Source organism: Hemicordylus capensis, chromosome 5 (assembly GCF_027244095.1).
Source record: "Hemicordylus capensis ecotype Gifberg chromosome 5, rHemCap1.1.pri, whole genome shotgun sequence".
Classification (NCBI taxonomy): Eukaryota; Metazoa; Chordata; class Lepidosauria; order Squamata; family Cordylidae; genus Hemicordylus; species Hemicordylus capensis.
This window is the reverse complement of record NC_069661.1, coordinates 217,082,773-217,110,683: the sequence shown is the minus strand read 5'-3', so window position 1 is coordinate 217,110,683 and position 27,911 is coordinate 217,082,773. Positions and strand designations below refer to the sequence as shown.

At 44.2% G+C, this 27,911-nt stretch overlaps 1 protein-coding gene across 2 annotated transcripts; it reads right to left on the bottom strand.

The window, feature by feature from the left end:
* Window positions 1-233: 233 nt before the first annotated feature.
* Window positions 234-27,312, bottom strand: LOC128328451 (extracellular serine/threonine protein kinase FAM20C-like). 2 transcript variants are annotated; one of them, XM_053258461.1, is made up of 11 exons: window positions 26,407-27,312; window positions 23,940-24,097; window positions 23,074-23,152; window positions 19,438-19,530; window positions 12,788-12,903; window positions 12,325-12,505; window positions 11,457-11,566; window positions 4,600-4,681; window positions 3,450-3,509; window positions 1,460-1,610; window positions 234-516 (listed from the first exon to the last, which is right to left on the bottom strand). In XM_053258461.1, the coding sequence occupies exons 1-11, from the start codon at window positions 26,898-26,900 to the stop codon at window positions 487-489; spliced, it is 1,554 nt and encodes a 517-aa protein (XP_053114436.1). In that variant the 5' UTR covers window positions 26,901-27,312; the 3' UTR covers window positions 234-486. The 2 variants fall into 2 exon arrangements, with proteins under 2 accessions (XP_053114436.1, XP_053114435.1); XM_053258460.1 differs by lacking the exon at window positions 234-516 and having other exon boundaries at window positions 557-1,610.
* Between the last annotated feature and the right edge of the window lie 599 nt (window positions 27,313-27,911).

The window sequence follows — 27,911 nt, the reverse complement described above, 5'->3', positions numbered from 1 at the left end:
TGGGGGAAGGGAATGAGTAACAGTAATTAGCAAATTATATTAATTTGCTAATTCCAAAATTAAAACTAGATTTTTAACATCAGCTCTCCCTTGTTGACATTGTTAGAAATTATCTAATGTTTGTATCATGGGCGCTTTCCAGATTAGTCGAAATGCTTCCATTCAGCATTCAAAACGTAAAGAGCAAAGCACCCAGCAGGGGGAGCACTATCGTGAAAACTAACAACCGGAAAAAACAGTAACCTTTTAATGCCGGACATGCGTTTTATCAATAAATCGCAGCAATTAAATCCAAAACAAGGCTTCAGAAATGTGAACGGCACCCTGCTGTCGGCGTAGGGACTGCAGGGTCACAACACAGGAAGTGTGGAAGCACACTTCAGAGATACGCCGTGACCCCGTTGCAGGGTCTAATCTGGAAAGCGCTTTGGTAATAAATTGGAGTATCCAAAGCAGCAATTACTCATCTGTGGAAGGTGAAACCCCCTATTTTCGTCCACTAATCTCCAAGCAGCCCTGCAAGTTATTAAACAAAAATGAAAAGGAAGACAATTAATCAAACTGCATAAACTTTAATAAATTAAAGCCAGTTTCTGTATGATCCCCATTGCTCGTTGAGGTCATCTGGAGAGGTCCGTCTCCAGTTACCACCAGTTGGCCAACAGGCCCGGCCTATTAGGCTTTGTGGCTGGAGATGATGGGAGACTGAGGCAGTTGCCTAGAGCACCAGTTCTTGGGGGGCACTGCAGGTCTCTGGGCGGAAGTCTATTGGGCAGGACCTGCCTCCTAGCTGGTTTCCGGCTTGCTTTTCTCCTCCTCCCCCTTCCGTGCATGTTATCCCCACCCCATCCCTGTCTCCCACCACTCTGTTACTGATGCAGCTGCTCAGGAGGGAGCTCCATCCTGGTTTCTTACGTGTCTGAACCCAAAACAGGACATAAGTGGTGCACGTGATGGTGGGCTTGGCTTCAGTTGGGCCTGGTTGGTCACGGAAGTAAGCTCCTCACAGCCCATTAAAAGCTTCCTCTCCCTGAATTCGGTCTTGAGGACTGCAGAGCCTGCACTGCTGAGGGGAAGGAGGCAGTGGCAAGAGGGGAAGGGTGGGCACTGGATGGGCTCTGAGGTCTTGAACTCTTTCCCCTCTTTCTGTATCCCCACACCAGTGCAGGCTAGTCATTCACTGGTCATCCACATGGGTTGGTCATTCAACCCAGTGTGAATGAGCAGCCTACATTGCTCAAGTTAAAGCCAGAACTTGCTGCGCAATTCTCCGCCAGGGGGGCGCCAAAGTCAAACATTGCCCAGGGCACCGAAAATCCTGGTCCTGTGTGGCCCTTTAAGCTGTTTCGCTTCTCTTCTCAAACTGTTCCAAGGTCACACGCTGCTGTTCTTTTTCATCATTTATCAGTACTTTTTTGTGCCCTTGTGTCTCCATGCAGTTTTCCATCATGGCGATCACCTTTTGGAGCCGCCGGTCCAGCGCCTGCAAGTGAGGCTCCGCCAAAATTGGCGATAGGCGATCAGTGGCCAATGACTCCCTCATGACATCACTCAAGCGGTAAGGCTCCGTGGCAAGCAGTTGCAACCGCAAGAATGTTGACTTCCTTATTCTACAACCATAAAAGAGATTAACCAAGTAAGTATGAATAAAAACACTTGAGAAACAGGATGTTCTGTATTTTTAGAACATGTATGAGACATCAGAACCAACATCGGGGGCAATGTTGAGAGTAGAGGAACCAACAGCTACAGAATACCAGGAAAAACATAAAGGCAGTTCACATGATCATTCATCCTACCCAGTTTCAGGAGCTGTGCGCACTCCCATTTTCAGACTGTGTGAGAGTAAAAATGGTTGCAGGTGCCAGTAGAGATCATCTGTTGTATGACAGCTGGGTAAGAGGGCTCCATCCTACCCAGGAGCTGTACTCAGCTCTTTAATGAGGTAACCCCTGCTAACTGAGCAAAGAGGCACCTTTTAAAGTGGTGGTTCTCTTCTATTTAGCAGGGGGAGAGCAATTGGCCCTATCTGACCCCAGCATAGCATCCCTCTAGTGGCTGTTTCTGGTGTCTGCTTTATGTTTCTTTTTAAATTGTGAGCCCTTTGGGGACAGGGGACCATCTTATTTATGTATTGCTTATTTTTCTATGTAAACCACTTTGAGAACTTTGGTTGAAGAGTGGTATATAAACATTTGTAGGAGAAGAGGAGGAAGAAAAGCCTTCCTACCCAGTTGCCGTTTAACAGATGATCTCTGCCGGCACATCCAACCTTGCTGTTTACTCATACACGATCAGAAAACGAGAACACGGACAGCTCCCGAAACCGGGTAGGATACTAATCATACTCAGTTAATGATTGTGTGAACTGCCTTATATAGTCTACTGACAAATAATTATGTGGCTAAGCTTAGAGCAGCAGCCAGCAGATATAATGTAATTTACTTTGAATATTTGGTATACTTCTCTCCAGTTCCAAAAAGGACTCCCAGAGCAATTTTTTTTTAAAGTATAAAAGCACCACAAACAATACAAATATTTTAGAAAAACCACATATTCAATTTTCATGACTGATCTGGGCCAATTTAAACTAGCTTGAGTGCTCTAGATAAAATAGGAACTCTGTTTTAATCACAAACATGTTTCTCCCTACAGCTTAGGGAGAGGGTGGGGAGGAAAGCAGCTGAGTAGGATTCCCCTAACCTAGAGCGTGTGCATTTCACTTGGCCTCTTGCAGAAATGAGCCTGCATGCTCAATTGGGCTCTGTCCTGGTGTGTCAGCTGGGAGATGGTGACGCATGCTTTAGAAGATGGTTGGGAAGAGAGGCAATTAATGGGCTGGGAGGGAGCAAAAGGTCACAAAGTCCAACTTCCTATCCCTCAAGAGTAACTGACACTATGGCAACAATGTGCCATGAGCAGAGAACTAAGCTGAACAATATATTTTACACATTGATAAAGGACAAAAAATACCCCAAGGACCCCCAAACCACTCATGACACTAGACAATTTGATTTGGGGTGTGGGGTTTCTCATCTGTAAATGAGAAACTAAATCGGTGTGAATTTGAAGCAAAACCTGTAACTGAGCCTTTGCCCAGGAAACTGTTCTGAGCTGCAAATCAAGCACCCCCACAGACCACAGCTCTTAAAGCCTTATTCAGCTACTGGCTGTCACATCACACCCTAAAAGTTAGCATGCCGTGCAGACTGAACAAGACGAACAGTAGCAGACCCAGATCTGAGTCTCATTTCCCGAGGTCCTGGGTGGATCCTGGGAGCATCTCTTCCTTCTGTGAGAAAAGTCACCGTTTGCCACAGCAGAGACTTGGCCCTGAGTGTACCTATCTTGATCCAAGAAGTCAACTTTCCTCAATGTCCTCCACTTCCAAGAAAAAGCAAGGAAACGATTGGGCAGAAGCTGGGGGAGTGGGGAAGAAGAGTCCTTACATGCAGCACTGCTGGAGAGGAGCCAGAATGGACATTTCATCATGGGAGTGCCTTCCAAACCTGAAAAGAACAAAAGAAACATACAGGGTCTATTTTTCAGGAGAAGCTCATGAATACACACACACACACAGAGTGGGTGGGTGTGGGGCAGGCTCCCCCCCTTTTAAGAAAAGGCACATTTTGCAGTTTCAAGTCCAAATCTTGCAAATGGAATAAATTATGCAACTGATAAATGTTTGCATAATATTGTACACAATTATCCTGTTGCAAAATTGGTTTTCCATGTAGAATTTAATACTTTTGGTAGATATCAGCATGCTGTAAGCTAAGAAAAGTGTGAAGCAGGTGGCTATGTTTTCTCTAGTTCTTCTGTGTTCCCTCCCGACCCTTCCAAACTCCACAAATGCATAAGAAAGGGACGGTGGAGGGAAAGTGGACAGGGCAACATAGAGAGGAATCTAGGGAAGAGACTCAGACCACATGATGATCCTCCCTGCAACATATTGAATCACTGGCAGAAAATACTCATGCATTTTACAAGGTGTTTTTTTTTTTTTAAAGCAAACTACCAGAGACTTGCTCCTTTAAAATGTACATTCTGAAAATATCATGCATTACAATGCCACGTTTTGCAATTTGCAGCACATTTCTAGCTACATAAATCCCAGGGGTGTGTGGACAAGAAGCAATATTATTCCCTAGGAGAGAAAAGAGGAACTACAGAAAGCCGCAAAGAAAGGAAGGGGCAAAATATGCATGGATGCTTAGAGGAAGGGCTTGGATAATGTCATTGTGTTAAAGTGAATTCTGTTCCTTATGCGAGAGATGCCATTTAGTTCTGGCATCAACAACACTCATCCCATACTTTCTGGCATGCTCAAAGCATTGCTGCTAAGTGCAGAGGCCTCTTGAAATGGAGTTCAGTTCAGTATGAACTTGTCACAAGGCCGTTCTGGATCCAATTCTTGCTTGCTCTCCATTCTTGCCCTGTGTGTTCCTTCTTGTTCAGTCAGGAACAGAAGCTCATCTATGATTACTGTCTTAAGCAGGAGTGCCCTAAGCATTTCTTCAGAGATGTGGATCATACCAGATCAGAGCTGAATATCCTCCCATAGACCCTTGCAGCACATGCAGGAAAATGCATTCTCACCCTCGGCCGTTGTCCAGGTGGAGCAGAAAGGTGTCATTGCCAAACTTTTGAAAGGTCTCATAGTGATGGCGATCCATATTTCCTGGGGACAGGAAGGAATGGAAGAAGAGTGAGGATGCCAAAAGACAGAGTGGAAAGAGGAAGCTTTTAGAGAATGCCATGCCGTGGGACCATGTAATGAGTTATAAATTCCAAAACAAAATACATAAACCAAACAAGAACTATGCAGACAATATGCAAAATAAGAAGCTGAGGAATTTATTATTTTATTATTAAGGACCAACTTTATTAGGACCAACTAAAACATCACAAAAAAGTGAGCAAGCTTTCAGATTCATCAGAACTCTTCATCAGGTATTAAGCAAAAACCAAAAGAAAAAAAAGAGGGAAATGGTGGAGGAAGAGAAAAGAATGTTGTTGGTGTAGGTGGAAGTAGTCACATAGGCTACATTGTAGTCTTAAAATGCAGTGGGGAAGGTGTCTTGCAGACTTAAGTTAAGCTGTGCTCAGGTGCAAACAGATCTCTTGTTGCATCAAAGGCAACACAAACATATATTTGAAAACAGACTTCCCCTTGGAAAATAAAAATGCCAGCTGTTATTCAGTTTTGTCCCAACAGAAGTCCTTTTTGCATAGACAATGGTCATGAGATGTATGTTCACAATTATTTCAAAGCACGATGGCCACGGGGAAGAAATATTTGCCAATATTGGCTCTCTGTTAGCTGGCCATCACACAAAAAGGTTTGGCTTTGGTGTATCCACTCACACCACCCAAAATATGGGTTAACAAATTGAATGGGGCTGAAATAAATGGCCATGCACATGTCCAACAGGGATGTGTATGAACCAAGGTTCATGCACTGGTTCGGTGCCACGTGTGGGTTGTTGGGACGAGGGCTGCCATAGCAAGAAGCTGCATGTGGTGGTGGAGAGCAGGTAAGGACATGCTCTCTTCTTTTTAAGAGATCCCGCTCCCTGCTCCCTTACCTGCAGCGCTGCACATCCCTAACGTCCAAGAGCTTGCTTGGACCATCAGGACAGAGAGGGATGAAACCCATTTGTTTGTTATTTCTCCATGTAAACCGCGGTATAGAAATCGAATGAATGAATGTATGAATGTGTTTCATTTATATCCCACCCTTCCTTCAAGGAGCTCAGGGCAGCATACATTATTTTTATACACCGATTTCATCCTCACAGCAAGAGCTTCATGGCCGAGTGGGGATCTGAACCTGTGTCTTCCCAATCCTAGTCCAACATTCTAGCCACTACATCATACTGGCTCTTAGTGTAAGCACAGACAGAATTCTGTTGATAGGTATTCTTCGTTTGGGTACTACTGCACTGGAACTGCACAGGGCAAGGTTGTCCCAGTCAACTACTTACTTTGATTGCCTTGCTTAGAGAATTTCAAAAGGGCCCAATTTTCACAGCAGCTACTCAGCATTTTCTGGCAAGAAGGCCACTTCAAGATTTTTCAGGCTGAGTTTCAGCAATCAGTTTGAAAAATCTTGGCTACAGTTTACTGTTAGTGCTAAAAGAATATAAAAGCTGAAATTCAGACATCAGACAAGCTATAGCTTTTAAACACAGGGACGTCGTGAACCCTCCTGCCTACTGAGATCAATATCATCTGGGGAAGTCTGGTGACAGTTGCCACCATCTTGTTTGGTGGCTATTCAGGACTGGGCCTTCTCTGTAGTTGCTCCAGGGTTCTGGAATGCACCCCCTTGTCAAAACAAAAGCTTCTCCATCTCTGGCTGCTTTTAAAAAGACCCGCAAGACAAAGCTGTTTTCTCAGGCTTTTAGTTAATTAATTTTAATGTGCTCGTTTTGCTTTGTAAAATTGTTTTAATCATTTTATCCTGGTTTATACTTGTCTTAAATTATATACACCACCTAGGGATACACATAACAGGTGATATATAAATATGATAAATAAATAAAGGAACATAAGGGGCCAAATAGTATTTGGAAAAGAGCCATCCACAAAAGCAGTGAGACAAAGAAAGGCCTTCAAGACAATGGGAAGTTCATGGTGTGAAATTCCAGAAGCAACAGGCATACTTATGTTATCTTCTGAACATATCATGCCTACATTGTCAAGTTGGGGGTACCTAATTTGACTCAGTTTATAAGCAAGAAAAAGGCAGCAGCAAACACAGATGGGGTCATAGAAGCTATCTTATACTGAGTCAGACCATTGGTCCAGCTAGCTCAATTACGTCTATACTGATTGGCAGTGGCTCTCCAAGGCTGCAGATAGGAATCTCCCCAAGTTCTACCTGGAGATGCCAGGGAGTGAACCTGACACCTTTTGCAAACATGCAGATGCTCTACCACTGAGCTATGGCCCTATATCTTACAGCAGACAGTGCTCACATGTACTTGCCCATCCAAATTCAAACCAGGGTAGGTCCTGCTTAGAAAAGAGGACAATTCATGTTCACCACCACAAGGCCATCTCTCCTCCCCAAAGAGAGTGAGGGGCAGGGAAGGAAGCACCCTCCAAACAAGTAGTTTACCTCCCCCCAGTTGCCAGATCTATTACTGAATTATGAATTGGAGATTAAAATATGACTGCAATCCTAAACCTGATTTCTTGAAAATTAACACCACCAAAAGCAAAAGGACTTACTTCAGAGAAAATATATGCAGAATAGGAGCATTAATGCAAGATACACAGTTACTTTTCTTTCAGGAGTCTAATGTGTGGAACAAAGCTCCCACCCCCAAGGGCACTTTGCTCCTTCTGTATCTCCCCCCCCCCACCCAATATCTTTTGCTGGTGTTGCCACTGATAACAAAAGGAAAATCTATAGCTACATGGTACAGAACCATTAAGCGAAAACATTCTTCAGTGGCTTGATGTGGAGACAGACAGTCAGCAAGTGTGGGTGCTTTCAGTGGAGTGCACCAACTACCTACCACTGCTAGTGCAACATCTCAAAGACGATATTAGGCTGGCCTTGTAGGAAGGTTATAATGGCACTGAAGGCAGATATGCTGGCACACTTGTTTAGGATCAGACAATGAACACGCTCCTCCTAACTAAGAACCTAAAACTGATAAACTTAGAATTTGTTTATCTGCTTTAACTGCTGGTTTTAAAATGTATACATGTTTTAATTAGTTGTGAACCACCTTGAGACATGGTTATAGGTGGTATTAAAATGTTATTTAAATAAAATAAATAAATAACTTTGGATGATCAAACTATCCTCAGCCAAAAAGATGAGACTGAAGATGCCCTGCTATTCATACTGCAATTAGCAGGGGCAACCTGAAAGCTATTAGATGGAGCATAAGTAATTATGAACTATTAAGCAGAGCAGAAGTAATGGCAAGGGAAGGAAAAAATTAGCCAACCAAAATAATTGGCATTGATGACAAAAGGATGAGGAGAAGGAAATCTATCGTGTTTATATAACTGGTTAAAGCAATTGAATCATGGCCCAAAAGCAAATGGTGGACAAATCACTCTTTTCAGACACTCCCCCCCTCAACGAACAGAATATTGCAAATTTCACAGGTATATGATGAGTTGCTGACATAGTCAAGAAAATTATGAAAGAGCAAGGGATGAAAGCATAGACAGCCATGTTAATAGCATGTATGGAAAACAACAATTTTTAGCAGACTATAAAGAATATGGGCGTGCATAAACAGAGGCCAAATAGTTTTTGTGGACCTAATCAAATAATGTTTTGCGACAAAGTGGCAAATACGGTTCAATGTTGGCAAGTGTAAGGTGATGCACACTGGGACGAAAAACCCCAACTTCAAGTATACGTTGATGGGATCTGAGCTGTCGGTGACTGACCAGGAGAGGGATCTTGGGGTCGTGGTGGACAGCTTGTTGAAAGTGTCAACTCAATGTGCGGCAGCTGTGAAAAAGGCCAATTCCATGCTAGGGATCATTAGGAAGGTGATTGAAAATAAAACGGCTAATACTATAATGCCTGTAGTATACAGTGTACTGTGCTTGATTGGCCAGCAAACTCTCCTGACCTGACCCCATAGACAATCTATGGGGCATTGCCAAGAGAAGGATGAGAGACATGAGACCAAACAATGCAGAATTGCTGAAGGCCGCTAATGAAGCATCCTGGTCTTCCATAATACCTCATCAGTGCCACAGGCTGATAGCATCCATGCCACGCTGCATTGAGACAGTAATTGCTGCAAAAGGGGCCCAAACCAAGTACTGAATACATATGCATGCTTATACTTTTCAGAGGTCCGATATTGTTCTATTCTTCAATCCTTGTCTTCTTGGTTCCATGTAATATTCTAATTTTCTGAGATTGTGGATTTGGGATTTTCATGAGCTGTACGCCATGATCATCACAATTATAACAAATTAAGGCTTGACTTATCTCGCTTTGCATGTAATGCGTCTGTCTCATATATCAGTTTCACCTTTTAATTTGCATTACTGAAATTAATGGACTTTTGCACGATATTCTAATTTTCCGAGTTTCACCTGTACATGGTGTTACACACACACACCACAAATCTATGAAAGCTGTAGCCTTATTCAGACATTACGGATGTCTATACACACACACACACACACACACACTTTTGTGTGAATGACTGAATAACTGTTCAGGACTGGGGGGAAACCAGTTTTTGTTTCTTTGTCCCAATAGCGTTTGGTGCAAAATTGAAATGTGTTTCCCTCTTAAAAAGAGGCTAATCAAATTAGGTGTGCAAAAAACTCTGCTGCGCTCCATCTTAAGAAGACTGGTAACATACTGCAGACCTTGGGGCTCATCATGTAAAAATGCCCCCTGCCCTGCATTTGTGTTTTTCTTAACATAGCCTGAAGCTGACTTCTGAAGAACTTGAAAATGTGCCAGCTGCTCTTCCTTCGTGATATTTTAGTTGGTCCCAAGACAGATACTACACCACTTCAGCTTTAGGACTCAACATGTATAAAGGGTTTTATACAAGCAGTATGACGTTTTAAGAAGATGGAATTAATCCCATTGATTAATCATAAACACTTTATAGGTATCAATTGCTACTGCCCCAGGCGATCAATTGAGCTTGCAGATCTCATGTGTGAGAATGGCACAACCAATCTTTGAATGCTTCAGCACAAGCTCAACTCCTTTGCGCTTCAGTTTTTCCACATCTCTGGTTAACGTCTGTGAACTGGCTCTCAGAATTAGCCATTTTCTGTTTGCTTCTTCACAGCTTTTCAAAATGCACACAAAGAAAACAGTGTCAGCAATGACCTTAATTTATTTATTGTGACATGTTTTCAAAGACAACAATCTGCTTCATCCATTGTGTGAAAATGGACTGAGAAAAGTGCAAAAAAATATAGCCTCCCATGGGCTGAGTTACATCAGAGAATAAGCCACATCGAAAGACAGGTGAGAACAAGAGATAATGGGAATATAACACAATCCATTGGTAGAGCCAGGGTCCGAATAACACAGGCCACTGCACTTCAGGGATCAGGGGCCGCATCTCACACCCTAGCCATGCCCCCATCACCAGACGGGTATGGCTCGCAAATGGGGTTGCACAGCCCCGATTGCGAGTAAAATCTAGCCAGCCCCGCGCTCGCAACATGGCTGGAGTGGATCTCCCTGGAAAGGAGAGTTGCTCCGGCTGCGCTGCGAACATGGGGCTGGCCGGATTTTACTTGCAAACGGGGCACACAGCCCCATTTGCAAGCAAATCACACACACACACACCCGCATATGTTCTTATCTGATGTCAGATGCTGATGTGACATACGGGGTGTGGAGGGGGGGGCCGCGGCAGCGAGCTGTACCCGGGTCGCCACTGGTCTCCCTCCGCACCTGACACAATCATATCAGTAGATGTGTTCTGGACACGTATTTTAGCAAAATATACAGCCAGACAGGCCTGTTCTGAAGCAGCTGGCTGGCAGGCAGATATACACATGCAGAGTTCATTTGGACCTCCTCTGTACAATTGAAGAAAAAGTACTGAGCCAAAATATCTTGGCTAAAGGCTGAGCTAAAAGATCTGGACTGGCAGAGGAAAGGGTAGTACTCTACTATCCTTTCTCCTGCTAGTCCAGAGAGAGTACCAGTCAGAAGGCTCGGAAACCAGGGCTTTTAAAAAAGAAAATTTTGGAGCTGCGCAAAAGTATGTGAGTCTAATTGATGTGGGCCGTGTACTCTGATAGAACACACCTGTGCATTCTGCTTATTAGAAATCAATAGGGATGTGCATGAGTCACGATTCGAAGGGCAATTCATAACCCATCTCCTGCACCTTTAAAATGGAGAGCAGGTAAATACCTGCTCCCCTGCCGCTCGCTGCCACGTCCTGAATTGGCAGTGCTCCTCCCAGCTATCTTGGCGCGCCAGCAGCACACTCACCCAGCTGCCCCCGCATGACACCAGTACACACATGGCCTCAGTTTTAAAGGTGCAGGGGATGTGTTACAAATTGCCCTTCCAATCGCGATTTGTGAACAGCACAAGAAATCAACTCTGCCGACGTTCAGAGATGCTTTCCTCCAGCAAATCTCTTAAGATATGAACATTGATAGATACATAGATAACGATAATAAGTTTGCCTGAGCATCCTTAAACAGGTTCTATTATAGTTTTGTTTCATATATTCCCTCATGGCAATGAGCATGCTTCCAATATCAGACTCTGGGGTTCTAGAGGACCCTGGACTACTCACTTTACTTTTTACACTGTTATCAGTCACTTTTTATATGAGCTACCTTAACACAACTTGTCCATGACTTGAATTTTTGAACTGCACAAATATTCTTTTGAAACTGCACATTTTTTCCTGGAACTCCACACGTTATGTTTGGTTGCACATTTCAAAAAGGAAACAGACACTCACCCATGAGGAAGTCGAGCACAGTCATGTCAACGAGGTTGAGAAGGCGGGAAACTCTGTTGTAGGGTGGTGTCCGTCGCACATGAACACAGTAATCTTGGTCCAGTTCCCACCTTAGAAGATAGGGTCATTAAAATGTATACATTTGTGGAGTAGCTCCTTTCCATGATTAGGCCACTGGAGAAAGGGCCTTTTCAGCTGGAGGTCCATCATGCTCTTGTGTGCCTTTTAATGGCTTTCAAATGATTTTAAATTAGTCTGTCTTCTGCTGGCTGGTTCCATTACCTTTTTAAAATGTGTTTATTGTTCTTTCTGCACCACTCCACACCAATGCTGCTTTTGGATACAAAGCTTTTTTGGACCCCTGTGAACTTGGAAATGGTGGTGAAAAGGCAAGAAAAGAAGGGTGCTGAAGAGATGAGATGGTGACACCCCCATTAGAGGGCTGGGGAAATGCAGATTCTTCAGTGTCTAGGGCTAAACCCTTGCTAACTGGGTAAAGGGACACAATTCAAAGTGGCGATTCTCCTTATATTTAGCAGGGGAGAGCAACTGGCCCTATTCAACCCCAGAACATTCACACTCCTGTGAATGCTGCTGGTGTCTACCTTCGGTTTCCTTTAGATTGTGAGACCTTTGGGGACAGGAATCCACCTTCTTATTCTTTTTCTATGTAAACAGCCTTTAAGAACCTTTTTAGAAAAGCAGTATAATAATAATAATAAGAGAAGAATAGAGTAACTCTCTGCATCACCTTCTTACTCTATCCAGCCTTCTTCCTCGACCCGCTCTGTCCAGAACTTTCTTTAACCCTTTATTCTTTTTTTAGCAATACTGATCCTCCCCTTCTTCCCTCTCCCAGCATACTCACTCAGCTTTCTTGTATTTGGAGTAAGAACGCCTCCAAGGACTTCTCCATTGGCGACGTTCAGCCAGTTCCCTGTCAGGAAGGAGGGCCGCCATGGAGCCTTCGAGCTGGTCAGGTTTGCCACACAAAGCATGCTCGGTGGAACAATAGTAAGAGCACACACCGAAGAAGCAGATGTTGCCAGCTGGGGTGAACCAGAAAAAAAGGGAGGGAAGCATAGATGAGGGGAAAGCAACCCTAACAACCCACCAGTGTTGGCACAACACGAACAACCCACCCAACACCAACACCTGTCTTATGGATATCAGTGACACATGTTCCTATGGTGGCATAGCTTACATGACCATTCTGTACAGTTCCCTCTTTGAATTCAAAGAGACCAGCACAGGCCTGGTGGGCCTGTTCCCACCATGGTCCAAACAAGTTCATTTTGTGAAGAATGGACAAATGGGAAGAAAAAGCTCACCTGGAGAGATGAAGAAAGTCCTGAACAGTTTCTTGTCAGTTGTGATGTCACGAATTTCCTTGGTTATATTCACCAAACGGCCAGAAACGGGGGGAATTCTTCGGAAATCCAGGATCCTCCCCAGAAAAGAAGAGCAAAAGGAAACTAAAACAAATTCTGATCAGAGCTGAATAGATAATCTGGGATACAGAAAGGAAACCATATAAAAAGGCTTTTATTATCCTCTGGCATACAGGATAATGCAGTCTTTTTGGTTTTGCCCGATACTTGTATTGGCTACTATTTGATATAAGATGCTACGTCAGGAGCTCTGAGGCCCCTGGGGCTTGAGCCAGGACACTCACAATCTGAGGACAGCAGAAACTGCCTTATCCTGAGTCAGACTATTGCTCTGTCTAGGCCGTATTAGCAACACTGACAGAGCTTTATAATATATGTGTTGAATTAGTTAACATGTATGTCCCTTTAAGACACACAGTTGAAGGAAGGAGTAATATATGTGAATCAAGACCAGTTTGAGCCCATATAACTCAGTTTGATGAAGTTGCTCTGGAGTGAACTGTAGCTATATGGCAGTCACTAGTTAACGTGAATAGAAGTTCAGAAGTTGATAGAAATGTTAGTTCCTCTTATAATAAAATAAACAATACAAGGCTGTCCAGGGTTTCAGACAGGGTCTTTCCAAGTCCCACCTGGAGTTTCCAGGGGCTGAATTTGAAACCTTCTCTGAATGCAAAACATGTGTTTCAGCTTCAAATATGAAGGCTACAGTCCAGCGCAGCCTAATAAGCTACCATAAACTATGGGCAATCTGAGTAGGCATGTGCAACATCAGCCCTAGCAAGGGGCTAGCCTTGGAGTGGCTAGGCCTGGTACAAAAAAAGAACAGGCCTGTGGCCAAAGTGGGGGGCACCCCCTGCCCCGCCGCCATTTTTCTCTGGCATCCCTAGTAAGCTGTAACTAGACCTGACCTCCTCTGGATAAATCTGCCTAAGATGATCTCCCCTATCGTTTACGATCACTGATTAATTGAATAACGTTTGAATCCTTTACTTCCTCCTGGTGGCAGGTGTGAGACAATGTATTTCTGGTGTGGGTTGGACTTTGTGTTCAGATTGCTCTGGAGGGCATGCCAAGTGCTCTGTCCTGACTGAGAAAGAACAGCTAAGCCCACAACCATGCTTTTAGACTTGGATAAAAGGCTGTTGAAGTAATTCAATTTTTAATTGTCAATCCTCTTTCATAGATAATTCTGGATGTGAACAATTAAGAGTAGATGCCAGTGGGCTCTTTTTACAGTTTGAATGTTCTATGAAAAAAGGTTAAAAAATAAATGTAAGGAATTGTGACAACAGTTCCTGCAAATGCTAAATCCAATGCTAAATCCTTGAAATCCAAAATGAAATAATCAAATCATGGCTAAAACAGTTGTAGAAAAGATTATGGAGCAGATTATTTGTGTTGAATTGTTGGCGGATGGGAGTAGGGACAAGCATTGAAGATTTAGCAATTGCTCTCCAATATCTTGTAAACATGAAGCCAACAGAAAGATGTGTTGTTATTTTAAAGCTTCATTAACAAAATGCTCCACGTACAGCATCTGAAATTTTGTCAACACTGACCAGCTTACAGTTGCATTTTGACAAGCTAATTGCTCAATTGTATGATGGCACATCTGTCATGAAAGGCATATCTGGTGATGTTCAAGCTTTGATCTCTAAAGAACTTGACTGAAATAGTTTATTTCTTCATTGTTTTCATCACCAGTTCCATTTGGTATTAGTACATGCAATTGAGGCTATATCTGAGGTGAAGGGATATTTTGATTTACGTGAACATTGTATGTATTTTTTAAGAGGGGTGTATGTTGCTCAGCTTTATGAAGGCATTTTTTTAAAAACGCCTGTTGGTTCAAAGATGGAATGGACACTTGGATTATGGTTACAGAGTCAGACAAAGAATTAATTAATTTAAGAATTAATTATTTCCACACTCCGATGTATTAGTGCATCTCCCCCTTGTGAAAAATTTGGTCGTCTGAAAAATGAAGTTAGTGGATTGCTCATTCAGATCAGTAATCTTTCTTTTTCCCTTTCTAATTGAAATTATTCTGAAAGTACTGGGATACCTTAAACTCGTCACATCATTGGCTACAGCAGAAGAACCTGGATATCGAGGCAACATTGAAACTTATTGACTGCATTGGAGGCAGTTACAAAAAATGTGAGAAGATACTGTTTTCAGCAACACTTTTGCAGTAGCTAAGAATGCACTTGAATCTGCTGACCATTAAGAACCATCAACAGATCTTTGTAAACTCCCAGAACTTTTTTCTGACAGCACTGTTGATGGTGCGGGGTGTTAATTTTGAAGGAAGGAGTGAAGATAAACTAGAGTTCAGAAGGCTTTAGAACAGTGTTATTGACCATTGTGTTTATGAACTGGAAAATAGATTTAAGAAGAGAGCCAATACTATTATAGTAGCTGCTTGCAAGCATTTGCTCCACGATGGGAATGAAGAAAATTTGAATCCACTATGTGAAATATTATACACAATTCAGGCAACTGTATGAAGCTAGAAAACTTAAATTCAGAGCTTCAGTTGGCAAAATCCCTTTTGAAGAAAGACCATCACTGACACAATTTGCAAATGAACTCACAAAACATGGATCTACATTTAGGAACATAGGAAGCTGCCATATACTGAGTCAGACCATTAGTCTATCTAGTTCAGTATTGTTTAAACAGACTGGCAGCAGCTTCTCCAAGGTTGGAGGCAGGAATCTCTCTCAGCCCTATCTTGGAGTTGTGAGAGAGGGAACTTGGAACCTAGATGCATTTCCCAGAGCAGCTGCATCCCCTGAGGGGAATATCTTACAGTGCTCACGTATCAAGTGCCCCATTCAAATGCAACCAGGGCAGACCCTGCTTAGCTAAGGGGACAAGTCATGCTTACTACCACAAGACCAACTCACCTCTCTATTTCCTGAAACTGGTGTTTAATTTATTTATTTATATTATATTCTGCCAACATTCAAATTTTGAGGTGCTTTCTACAATAAAACACAGCCCATTAAAACAATTTAAACATTTTTAAAAATATATAAAATAAGCATATAGAGGTATGTTTTCCAGCAGTGCCCTGCCCCATGGGCAGTATCCTTCTTCTATAGTGCATACTCAAAAAGTAAGTTCTATTCAACAGAGGTCCTTTCCAACGTTAATTAAAAACTTCTTATCTGCAGGTCTGGCCTGTTTTATTGCTTTCTCTTTAGTGCAGCTGAGGGGGATTAGTGATGAAATGCCCCTTAATTAGTCAACTTCTCTTCCGCATGGTGCCCTTGTATGTTCAATTACTGGTTTTCCTTTTTGATGAATTTTTAAAAAGAACTTAAAAATTCACCTTTTTAAAGAAGCTTTTAAAAACTGCCTATAATAGTTTCTGGTTTGAATCAGTTTTAGTCCAGATTGCTTTTTATCTTTTTTTATAATCTCTATTAGCTATTTTATGTTGCTGAATCATCATCATTATCTTTATTTGTTAGCCGCCACATAACAAATTGTTCTTTGGGTGGCTCATAACACAATAAAAACATCAAATTAGAACAGAATAATACAAAACAAATGATAATAGAAAATACAGTACAAACCATTTGTACAGAACAACACTTCTACTGTGTCTTATTGCATTTATTTCTGTAATGAGACAACACAGTTATTTTATCTTTATCACTTATTGGTCTTAAGAGAACACTGAAAGCGCTTACCCAGTTTTGCTCAGAAGACTGTTAAATTATCAGAAAACCAAAGTAATGGTGTTTGCTAAGAGACCCAGGAGCTATTCTGACGATCAGTGGAAAGTGGGCTAAGGGTGCTTAGCCTGCTTTCCACTGATTGTGAGACTCACCAGGCTCGCAACTGAACCTGGTTGAGTCAAAGCGGGTCACCTGTGGCTACTCATGAGTAGACCCCCGGAGGGGAGGCGAAAAGCCGCCTCCTGGCTCCGGGATCTCTCCAGTAGGCCCTGCGTGCTCGCACAGGGCATACTGGAGCTTCCAGGGGCCGCGCAGCCCCCAAACTCCCCAGCCTCTGCCGGCTCCGTCACGGAGCTGGCAATTGTGTGGGTGGCTGATCCAGCTGCCCAGGGCTCCCGCCCTGATCGTCTGCAGGGAGAGTGGGCTTAGTCTGCTCTCCCCGCTTAGTTTCACAAACCGGGTCTCACTGATTGTGAGACCCAGCTCCCAAATTATACAATTGGAAAATTAATGGCAATACAATTGAACAGGTTAAGTGCTTTAAGTCTTGGCGGGGGGGTGTTTCAGGCTTCCGGAGGCGGGGTAAGAAATGTACATTTGGACTATATAGGGCAAACTGTGCAATGAAGTACTGCTGTGATTCTGAGATTTTTACCAGTCTGGGGGTGGGGTGTGTGTGCGCATTTTGTGCTGGTAGCCATTAAGCTGTTTCAAACTAAATCAATGGCTCAGCTGCTTTTTGGAGCTCAATTGGGACTTTATACTAACTTTGCTTTGTTAGAAGCTATTCAAAATAAATTTTGAAGAGCGGTCCTCCATCATCTCACACTGCGTGGGAGGAGGCAGTGGTATACCCCTCCTGTATTCTACCAAAGAAAGCCACATGGCTTTGTGGTCAGCCATGAGACTTGCTGGGTGACTCTGGGCCAGTCACTTCTCTCTTGGCCTAACCTACTTCACAGGGGTGTTGTGAGGAGAAACTTAAGTATGTAGTACACCACTCTGGGCTCCTTGGAGGAAGAGAGGGATATAAAATTAATAATAATAATAATAATCTGACACCAACTTGAGGACACAACTTTATCTTTACCTCCAGGGCGTTTTCCAGACTAGACCCTACAATGGGGTCAGGACGTATCTCGAAAATGTGCTTCCACACTGCATCATGACACCACAGTCCCTATGCGGACTGCAGGATGCCATTCACATATCCAATGCCTTGTTTCGAATTTAATCGCTGTGAAACAGAGCTAGGACGTTGTATATCTGGTGTGAAAAAGCTGCTCCTTTTCCGGGTTGTTAGTTGCTGCAAGACTGCTCCCCCTGCTGTTTACGGTTTGAATGTGACTTGCCCGAACGGAGGCATTTTGCTGCTGATGAGCAGCTAGTCTGGAAAGCGTCCAGGTGTCAAAAGGTGTATTTCATTCTGCCCTTAGGTTGGAGGCTGGGGTGAACAAGGTGGAGACCCGAGCGTGGATGGCAGTATTTAAATACTGCCCAAGTCGGTTGCCCCCGCCCCCCAGGTTTTAGAGGACCAGTCCCACTCAAAGTGGTTATTAAAACTGAAGAGAAAACTTCTCACGTTTGGACTCTCCTCTGAATTCTTAATTACTTAGGGCTATGAACAGGCCATTAGAATAATGGAGCAGCATCCTGGATGTTGAAATGCAGGAGAGAAGTAAACTTCCCAACCGTTCTAAGAACTGGTGGGTTACCCCTCCTCAATCCCCAGCACGTTATCTTTATAATGTGATGTCCTCAACACATCTGAGAGCTTTTACATTGGCTCATGGCAATGTTTTTCCATCGGCATGGGTGGAGGGCAGATATTTTAAAAAGAAACCTTATTATTTGCACAGGTGCCCCTGTGATTCAGGGGAAGTAGAAAATATGGTGCAAATTTTATTTCATTCTATGCAGTAAATTGATTTTACTCCTTTTATCAGGTTTGCTGGGAAGATCTATGGAATTTTATGAAAAACATATTTTTGCGGATAAAAATGTATGTGTTACTTCTTGTGTTGCCAAATTTTGCACTATTGCATATAAAATTCACCAAGTAATGGTTATGACTCCCTCAGTCAGTTAGGTAATGATGTTCACCTTACTAGGTAAACTTTCCTTATCTAAATAGGGTTAATGTGTTAGATTGATTGTACTGACTGTAGGCTGTTATGACCCGTAATTGCTGTTTATTGAATCTGGTCAAGTACCATAATAAAGATCTATTTATTCATCTATTGCTGTAATATGTTTTTAATGTGTTTTATTATCTTTTATTGTTCTATTGTAAATACTTTGTTTTATAGTTTTACTGTAAGCCGTGTACAATAAATGACATGGCTGTTCATTGATTGAAAAATAAATGAAGCAGTGTGATGAAAAAGGAAAGATTGTGCTGTAGAGTCGGTGTTGACTCCTGGTGACCACAGAGCCATGTGGTTTTCTTGGTAGAATACAGGAGGGGTTTACCATTGCCTTCCTCCCGTGCAGTATGAGATGATGCCTTTGTTGTTGTCACTGAAGTGAGCATCTGCCTCCAGCACCTTCCTATATCACCGCTGCCCAATACAGGTGACTACAAATATATATTTACAAGGCACAGTCTGGGAAGCACACTGGCGGGAATTTGAACTAACAGCCTCTTGCTCTCTAGGCAAGCTGCTTCCCCACTGCGCTACCACAGCTGATAGTGTGATGAAGGGGCAAGATATAAGTATTTTTTAAAATATAAATAAATATTTCCTTCCATCACCCCCGCCCCTTTTCTTCCTTTTATATCAAAATTAGCTATGGATGCTTCTCGTACAGACTGCTGCATCCTTCAAGTATTAGGGGTGTGCTTTGAGTGGGCTGGTGTCTTTGAGGGAGAGGGCTGGGCTGGGCTGCACTCACCTGTCCAGATGAAAGGCTGCTATTTCTGCATTGTGTCTTTCAAAGTCAGAGAAGTAAAAGAAATCTGCAGAAGTCTCCTGGTCTCGGGTTTGCCTAAGGAGAATAAAAGTGCAACCAGGTTATCAGAGAAGTTAGCAGAGATGTTCTGGATTCAAGCCCAAGCCTCTTGCAAATCTGGTGTTCGGGTGGGGGTTGCCAATCTATGGCACATTTGCCAGAAATGGCATGCAACATTATTTTGAGTGGCACTCATGGCTAGCTGTGCCATGCCCACTGCCCCAAGTGTTGGAGGACACCAGGCCGGCACAGCATTCCCCTAGAGTCGCACCCCCTGGCAACGGCTATGTTTGTGGCCGTAAGTTGCCCTGTCTGCTCCCTGGCCAAAAAATCCTACACTGCTGGAGGATCCCCCTTTTCCACCCTTCTGACTGCTCTTCTTTCTCCCTGCCACCCGAACCGCCCCCACAAAGCCACTACTCAGAGGCACCCCTGAACTTGGCACACCACTTCTCCTCTACACACTGAAATCTGTGTCCTAAACATGCAAACCAGTTCTCAGTTTTCAAGATTCCAACCACGTTTGTTTTTAAATGGAGGGAATCAGGAAACAAACAGTACAAGGCTCAAATCTTACACCACCAGAGGGCGCACCTCTCCGTCGGAAACAAACAGCAACATGGATGACTGCGTTCGCCATTTACTGCAGGGTCTTAACCAATCTAAGGCAGTAATGGTAACTGCCCTTACCACAATAGTATCTGCATGTATCTCATGTAAGATCAGTGTTAAAATGGGCTTCAGCTAACGTGTAAAACATTCACAGTAGTTTATGGAATCCCTGTTAAATGGTCGATGCAAACATTTCGCATTAACTGCTCTAGGCATGTCAGTCGAGAGCACCACCAGTGAGAAACTGTACCTGCATCTCACCCAGTCCCAAGACTGCAAGACCCCATATCGCTGGGAGACAGAAGTACAGAAGAAGGCTGCTAGTGCCATGTTAGAGCTAGCAGTCCGCTTGCTCAGTTATTTGATATACAAAGCATTTGAAACATTTTTTCCAATGCTTTAACTAAAATTGGTGCTGGCTGACTATGAGGAATTTTAATTGTTTTTCCAGACCTCTCCATTACTGTAAGACTCAGAATTGCAATCTTTTGGAACAGCTCTATAGCTATGCCTAATGTTTTATCACCTGCTAAATGCTGTAGATTATGGGCGGTTTTAGCCCTGAGTCCCTGGGTCAAAAGCCCCCCAACGGTTTGCTGGGTGCCCCAGATCTCTGGCATGTTGCTACTGGTGGTGTAGTGCTTGGGTGGGCTGGAGGAACAGCCGCAGTGTGCAAGCCAGCTGCCCCACAGCAGTTTAGCAGCTGTTCCACTAACTTTAAAACACTTTATAGCTGTTTAGCAGCCAAGTATCTGAATTTCAAAGTGCTTTCCAGAGCCATCAATTTGCATGTAAAAACACGACATGCAAAGCCCTAATGCAAAGCCCAAAAGAAAAACAACATGAGGGTGGTGGCATGGAAGAGGCACAGAGATACATATAAAAAGGTGGGGGTGGGGGTGGGCCCCAGGTCTTCTAAGTAAGGTGAAGGTAAAGTGTGCCATCAAGTCAAATTCGACTCCTGGCGCCCACAGAGGCCCGTGGTTGTCTTTGGTAGACTACAGGAGGGGTTTACCATTGCCTCCTCCCATGCACTATGAGATGATGCCTTTCAGCATCTTCCTATATCACTGCTGACCAATATAGTACCAGCGGAGATTCGAACTGGCAACCTTCTGCTTGTTAGTCAAACATTTATTTCCCTACTTAAGGTGTGGGTCTTAAGTACCTAAGCATAAGTACCTAAGCAATGCTCCTGCTGTAGCTCAAGAGGAGAACTGGTCTAGAGAGGAGAACTGGTCTTGTGGTAGCAAGCATGACTTGTCCCCCTAGCTAAGCAGGGTCAGCCCTGGTTGCATATGAATGGGAGAACACATGTGAGCACTGTAAGATATGCTCCTCAGGGGATGGAGCCGCTCTGGGAAGAGCAGAAGGTTCCAAGTTCCCTCCCTGGCAGCATCTCCAAGATAGGGCTGAGAGAGACTCACCTGCAACCTTGGAGAAGCCGGTGCCAGTCGTGTAGACAATACTGAGCTAGATAGACCAATGGTCTGACTTATATGACAGCTTCCTATGTACCTAATGTTTATTTCCATGCCCTAAAATGCTTCCCCAGCTGGCTTCTAAAGATCAGACCACAATTAAAGGCATAGGAGTAAGACAGGCTGTTTCTTTCTGGTCAGATGGCAGCCTTTCTGAGACTGCTCACTATGGGTTTACAGGAACAGACAGCCCCAGAGAAGAAAGTCTACTTTTCACTATAGCAAGCTATGCCCTCCCCCTCTTTATCACTCTATGGTGATCACATATGAAGATGGAGGCACTGGTGGAAACGAGATGGACATTCTGTCCTGCTCCCCTTCAGTGGAACAGTTCTAGTTCTGTCCCCATCACTGCAGGATGGGATTAGATTTTTGGATCCCATCTTTCAGTGATCAGAAAGACCCTCAAACAGGGATTTTATTGACACATACAAAAAGTATTGTTTCTGTAGGAGAGAGACTCATGGTGTATATTATACAGAGTTTAGGAATTGGAGTCAGATGGGGTAGAACATTCCTCTTTGAACCAGGATAGCAGATGGAGAAATATCTTTCTCTTACCATATTGAATGGGAGTGGCTCCATCAGTTGCTAAACTATGTTATAGTGGAATGGCTACTATCTTGTAATTGGGGGGTGGGAGGGGGCTTGGCTGTGGACCCAAAGAACCTGAGCAGTTCTTAAAAAAACACTGATTTCATCTAGCAGCAATTAGTATGGCACAGTGGAGGACAAGCCAAGATGGTAGATTATTTTTCAGTGATGTGGTTACCATCCAGGAACATCCAATATTGTTACTACACAGGCCTCTGTGCAGACACAAGCTAAAAAAGGACTTGCTTTTTGCCCGTGGTGAAGGTGGGGATGATGGAGACCCTTGATACATAAAGACTTTTTGGCTACCAGGGATAGGGCAGTCCAAGACATTTTGCTGCCTGAAGCGAAAGACCATATGGCACTCCACCTTCTCATCTGCAGGTGGATACTCAGCATTCTCAAACCAGGCTGCCAAGGCAGCAGCGGTAGCACATGAGCACTCTCAGACAATGCCACCAAGCCAGACAATGGTGGTAGGGGCATTCCTAGCTCGTGTCAGTGGGAAAGGGAAAGAGGAAGGAAAGGGAAAAAGGACGAGCACCCCAGTGGGGAGAAAAAAAGGGAAATTAACAGCAGGCCCCAGTGGGGTCAGGAAGGGCAGTGGCAGCAGGTGGCAGGGAAGCCCATGGGATAGAGCCCGTGGGGGCAGGAGGCTGGTGCTTTCCACACCCTGCACCCCTCCTCATACCCACACCCAAGGCAACCACCTCACCCTGCACCATGGAGGAGCCACGCCACCCCTACCGAGTACTAATGAGGGCATTTGCAGAGGGTAAAGTTAGCATTCTGTTTCCCAGGTGGAGTCACTCAACTGCTAATGCAGCGTATGGAAAGGAGCTTGGATTCAGGACACTGGCACAAGTTTATTAAATGTGCTGGCTTTACTCACTTCATGGGTTTGAAGAGGGCCTGCCCATGATTGGGAAAGGTCATGATCAGTTTCAGTTGGGTCCCTCCGGTCTTCTGGACTGAAATGACACAACAGGAATCAGGAGTCATGAGGCGGCATGAGCTGAGTTGCTACCTCTCCCAGCTAGGAGGAAGAGGAAGAAGCATGGATGTCCTAATTTGCATTCTCATAAAAATTAATAAAAGCACTGGTTGGCACTGAGGCAGAACTAGGACCATCTCCCAGAAGCACACTCCCCTCACCTCTCCCCATCCGGATGGTTTAACTGGCTAGGTGCCAAACCTAGAGGGAGGGAGGAAACATGAAGCTCGACGGGAAGGACAGAGGTTGGGGGGGGGCAGAAGTGCATCTAGGCAATTTTGGAGACTGGACCTAAAGGCCCTTGGAGGCCCCCCCCACCCTGCTGTAAGTTCAGCATCATCCCCCTACACACACACACACACACAAACACACACACACACACACTGACACATGCAGTATTTTTAACACGTGGGTTCTTGAGGGCACAAACAGCAACTGAACTGAACTCACAAGAAGTTAAGAATATAAAACAGGTAGATTTATGCAGATATGCATTAGCAGAAACATTTCAACAAACATCATCTTCCCATCCCACCTATTTTTTTCTTCCTCTCCCCTCTCTGTCTCTAAAGTAGCCGACACAGGTCACACCCGGCAATCACACCACCCAGGACAGACTAAAGAGGATATGGGGGCCCCGGGGTATGTAGAGGCCCTGGACTTCAGCCCCAAAGTCCAGGGGGGAAAGCACCTCTGTTGGGGGGAGGTAGTGGAAAGAAAGAACAGAGGAGTGTGTGGGGGGATCAAAATGTGGGACTTGATACCTGAGCTGATAATCTCCTGTGTGGCCAAATCCTCCATCAAGACATGACGGGTGGGGTCATGGCGGGAATACAGTTCATAGCGATTGATGCCAGTGTGAAACTGGAGCCACGCAGGGTTGGTATGGTATGGTGTAAAGAGATCAGCCTTACTGCTGGACCTGCAGACCCCGCCGCCACACACAATAACAATGGTACTTAGTGCTGTTATACACATATATTTTCGATCACAGTCGGTTAGCAATCTCAGTGGCACTCAAATTGTCAGGTAGACCAGCCTCACTCTCTCACACGGGGCTAGGAATACAGGGTACCTGCACACTTTCCCTATGTACCTACTTCCATTGGGGCTTCAAGTCCTGGCCACATTTCCAAATATTTTATATACTCATTAATTCCAGAGGTACAACCACATTTATTAGCATGCTGGGGGGTTTTTTGGGGTGGGGGGGGGCAATGTATGGAGAGAAATCATTCTTTTTTATGCTGCATAATGCAATTTTGCTAAGAAACATTTATACACCACTTGGCATACTTTCTGGAGCCACCTAATGGCACAGCGGGGAAATGACTTGCCTAGCGAACAAGAGGTTGCTGGTTTGAATCCCTGCTGGTACCTATATTGGGCAGCCGCGATATAGGAAGGTGCTGAAAGGCATCATCTCACACTGTGCAGGAGGAGGCAATGGTAAACCCCTCCTGTATTCTGCCAAAGACAACCACATGGCCCTGAGTCGACACTGACTCAAGGCACAACTTTACTTAAGCATACTGTCTATAGCAGGGAATGTCACTAATAAATGGAATAAGTCAGGGGTTTCCACCAACAGGAGGTATGAGTACTATCATTCATTCATTCATTCATTCGATTTCTATACTGCCCTTCCAAAAATGGCTCAGGGCGGTTTACACAGAGAAATAACAAATAAATAAGATGGGTCCCTGTCCCCAAAAGGCTCACATTCTAAAAAGAAACACGATAGACATCAGCAACTGTCACTGGAGGTACTGTGCTGGGGGTGGATAGGGCCAGTTACTCTCCCCCTGCTAAATAAAGAGAATCACCACATTAAAAGGTGCCTCTTTGCCAAGTTAGCAGGGTTTTTCCAAGTACTAGGGGTACTTGAAGGGCTCCCTGGTGGTACTTGAAGCCCTCCTGCCTTGGACTGGCTACATGTGTATCCCTCTCCTCGGCCTGACTGACAGGCTTCAGAAAATTAGCTGAGTATTCCTATTGAAGTTAATCAGACAAGTACCAGTAATCGCAGTAAGACTGCTTCTGAGTAACTTAGTGTGGATGAGAGCCCGTGGCTGGAGCAGCCTGTTTCATAACGGTAACATTTAAATTTGTGTGGGTGCATGTTTGCGGGTATGCAGCAGTATTCCTTGTAACAGGGATTCCCAGATGTTGTTGACTACAACTCCCAGCATTCCCCAGCTGCCATGGGGAATGCTGGGCATTATGGGAGTTGTAGTCAACGGAAGCTGGGGATCGTTGTAACAGGGAACACTGGCGCTCACATGCACGTGCACACACAAACACACACACACAAGTCCCGATGGGGTACCTAAGCTGAAGGTTTGTGACAGAAGGGATACACTTGTTAAAAGAGATTCGGAACCCCTGCTGTAAGCAAACATGGCAGCTTGAACTAGAAAACCAGTGGCCACTGGGAGCAACAAAGGAAGGCACTGCAGAGAGTGGAGAAGAGGGGAAGGATGAGTGAGCCCTGGGAATGAGGAAAGAGGCAATTGTTCTGCAATCCACATTTACCTTTAGTCAGAGCCAGCCGTAGGATAAATAGTGGCCTGGACAAGGAGTGCCTTTGGCATCCCCTTTCCCAAGGTTTAGCCGTGTTGCCAAGTTGTGTCACTTGTGCAGGATTGCAGAACCTAGCAGTGGAACAAGCTGTACTGTTTTCGAGCAATGCCCATGAAAAAGGCCTAGAGCTGCTTCTCAATAATTTTCTGGTCTGCTGCCAGTGTTGCACCACTGCTCCAGTCCTGGGATCTCACTGAAGTCTTGCAAGCCTGTTCAGCAGCTTCACTACGGGCAGTCTATTCAAATAGCAAGCCACCAAGCTCTGCTTGGCACTCCCTTCAGATAGGTGCCCACCCCGTAGCCGGTCCTGCCCTCAAGGGCAAATTAGAATGAAACAGAAGTTGCAGACAGTACTGTACCATATTTTCATTTCATCTCAGAGTTGCACTCACGGTGGCATAATGAGATAAAGGGATAAAAGAACCATTATATAAACAATTGGTTCACCACATGAACTTGGGGTGTGCTGTTAACAGAGGAAGGAAGGAAGGAAAATATAGTGCTCAACTTCAGGCAGCAAAAGGTCACAAGCTGTCCCTGGACTTGGTTATGAACATACATAAGGCCAGCTCTGAAGCAGATGAATGCCAAACTGAATGGACCATGCAGCTGTCCCTAAGTTCCTGAAAGAAAGAGAGAATCTCTCACCATTCATCACTTCCACTACTTTTCACGTAGAGCTTCACCTTGGGTTTCTTAATAAACAGCTTGTCTTTCTTTGTAATCTTTGGGGTTGGAATCTTATAGAGAGGATGATCAAAAAGGGCAGCCAGCTTAGACTTGCCTGTCCCCCCTGTTTTTGCTTCTGATTGTTCCTTGACATTGTGGCTTTGAAGAACCCCATCACTCCCGCCACCAGTATGTGATCCACCTTCCAGAGACCGAAGTCCTTTCTCCAAGGAGCTGTTGCTACCACTGAAGTCCTGAAGAATCCTCAGGTTCAACTTATTCTGGACTGACGAGATGGGACTGGAAGGTAGGACACCCATGAAATCTGTTACTTTTGGGGTGTAGACACAGGAATTATGCCCCACAGGGATTGCTAGGTCCAACACTATGTGGATCAGGACAGCCAAAAGGAGGAAAAAGAAAACAATAACTTTAAATTTCCTTTGGAGCAGAGAAGGCAAGTGATGTGCCATCCTTCTAATATTCAGGATGTTGGCGAGACAAAAATGTGGTAAGAACAAGTTGTGTGAGTAGGAAAAAGTATGTTCTGCAGCTTGATACCCACTAAAAACAATGGAAGGATCCCATCCAGCTATGGAGAAAGTTAGATTTTTGGAGTCAGATTTCCAGTGTTAGAATCCAAACGCAAAATGCAGAAGTTCACATTCTTCAGGCAAAAGAAAAGGTTTTAAAAGAACTGTCTCCACATGCACCAATCATTGCCCCAAAGTAAAAATAAAAATATTTTTTATGTAAGCCCGTTTTCAGTAAAAAGCATTCCTTTCATGTAGAAATCTTCAGCAGGAAAGCAGCAAGAAAAGAGGCTGCAGATGAATTTATCAGTGTTGATAAGGGAAGAGCAGGCAGTGCCAAGGTTAACATGAACAGGTCAAGCTCCAAATCAAATATCAAAAGACTGAAGAGGCTTGTGGCATTGACTAAACTACCTTCTCACATGACAAACCCTGGAGCCCTCCCATCCCAACATGGCCACAACCCCATTTCCTCCATTGACCCATACAGACATATCACATGCTCAACAGATACACTCCTCTAGCTACATCTACATGCCTTCATTCTTTCTTTCTTTTTTAAACATAGGGCCATAGTTCCTTTCAAGAGTGGTGGTATGGGGCAGGGCCAGACTGGGGGCACTGAGAGGGCGGTGAAATGTATGTGGGGAGGGAGTCGGGTTTTGAGCAGAATGGGTAATTAAGGGTGGGAGTATTCCCTGCTGCTGAGTGTGGTGGGGCGCACTGGAAATATGCCTTGTGGGCCAGTCCAAGCATGGGTATCCCAAAGATGCTGTGTAAGTAATGAACAGTGCTTTATTCAATTATGAAACCTCTTCCCTTGCCTGACACATTTTGAGCTTGAAAGAGCTCTTCTTCAGAGGCAACTATATTTTAAATCTATAATTATCTTTACATATAGACGGTCATTTCACTCTCTCCTCTTTTTTCATTAGTTCCTCCCCACCAAAA

Excerpts from the sequence above, each read along its gene's own strand:
- LOC128328451 (XM_053258460.1), bottom strand. The coding sequence starts at position 26,900 with ATGGCACATCACTTGCCTTCTCTGCTCCAAAGGAAATTTAAAGTTATT. Across the intron at positions 12,506-12,787 it reads GACTTTCTTCATCTCTCCAG|CTGGCAACATCTGCTTCTTC; the intron begins GTGAGCTTTTTC and ends GGTTCACCCCAG. Across the intron at positions 4,682-11,456 it reads TGTGCTCGACTTCCTCATGG|GAAATATGGATCGCCATCAC; the intron begins GTGAGTGTCTGT and ends TCCTGTCCCCAG.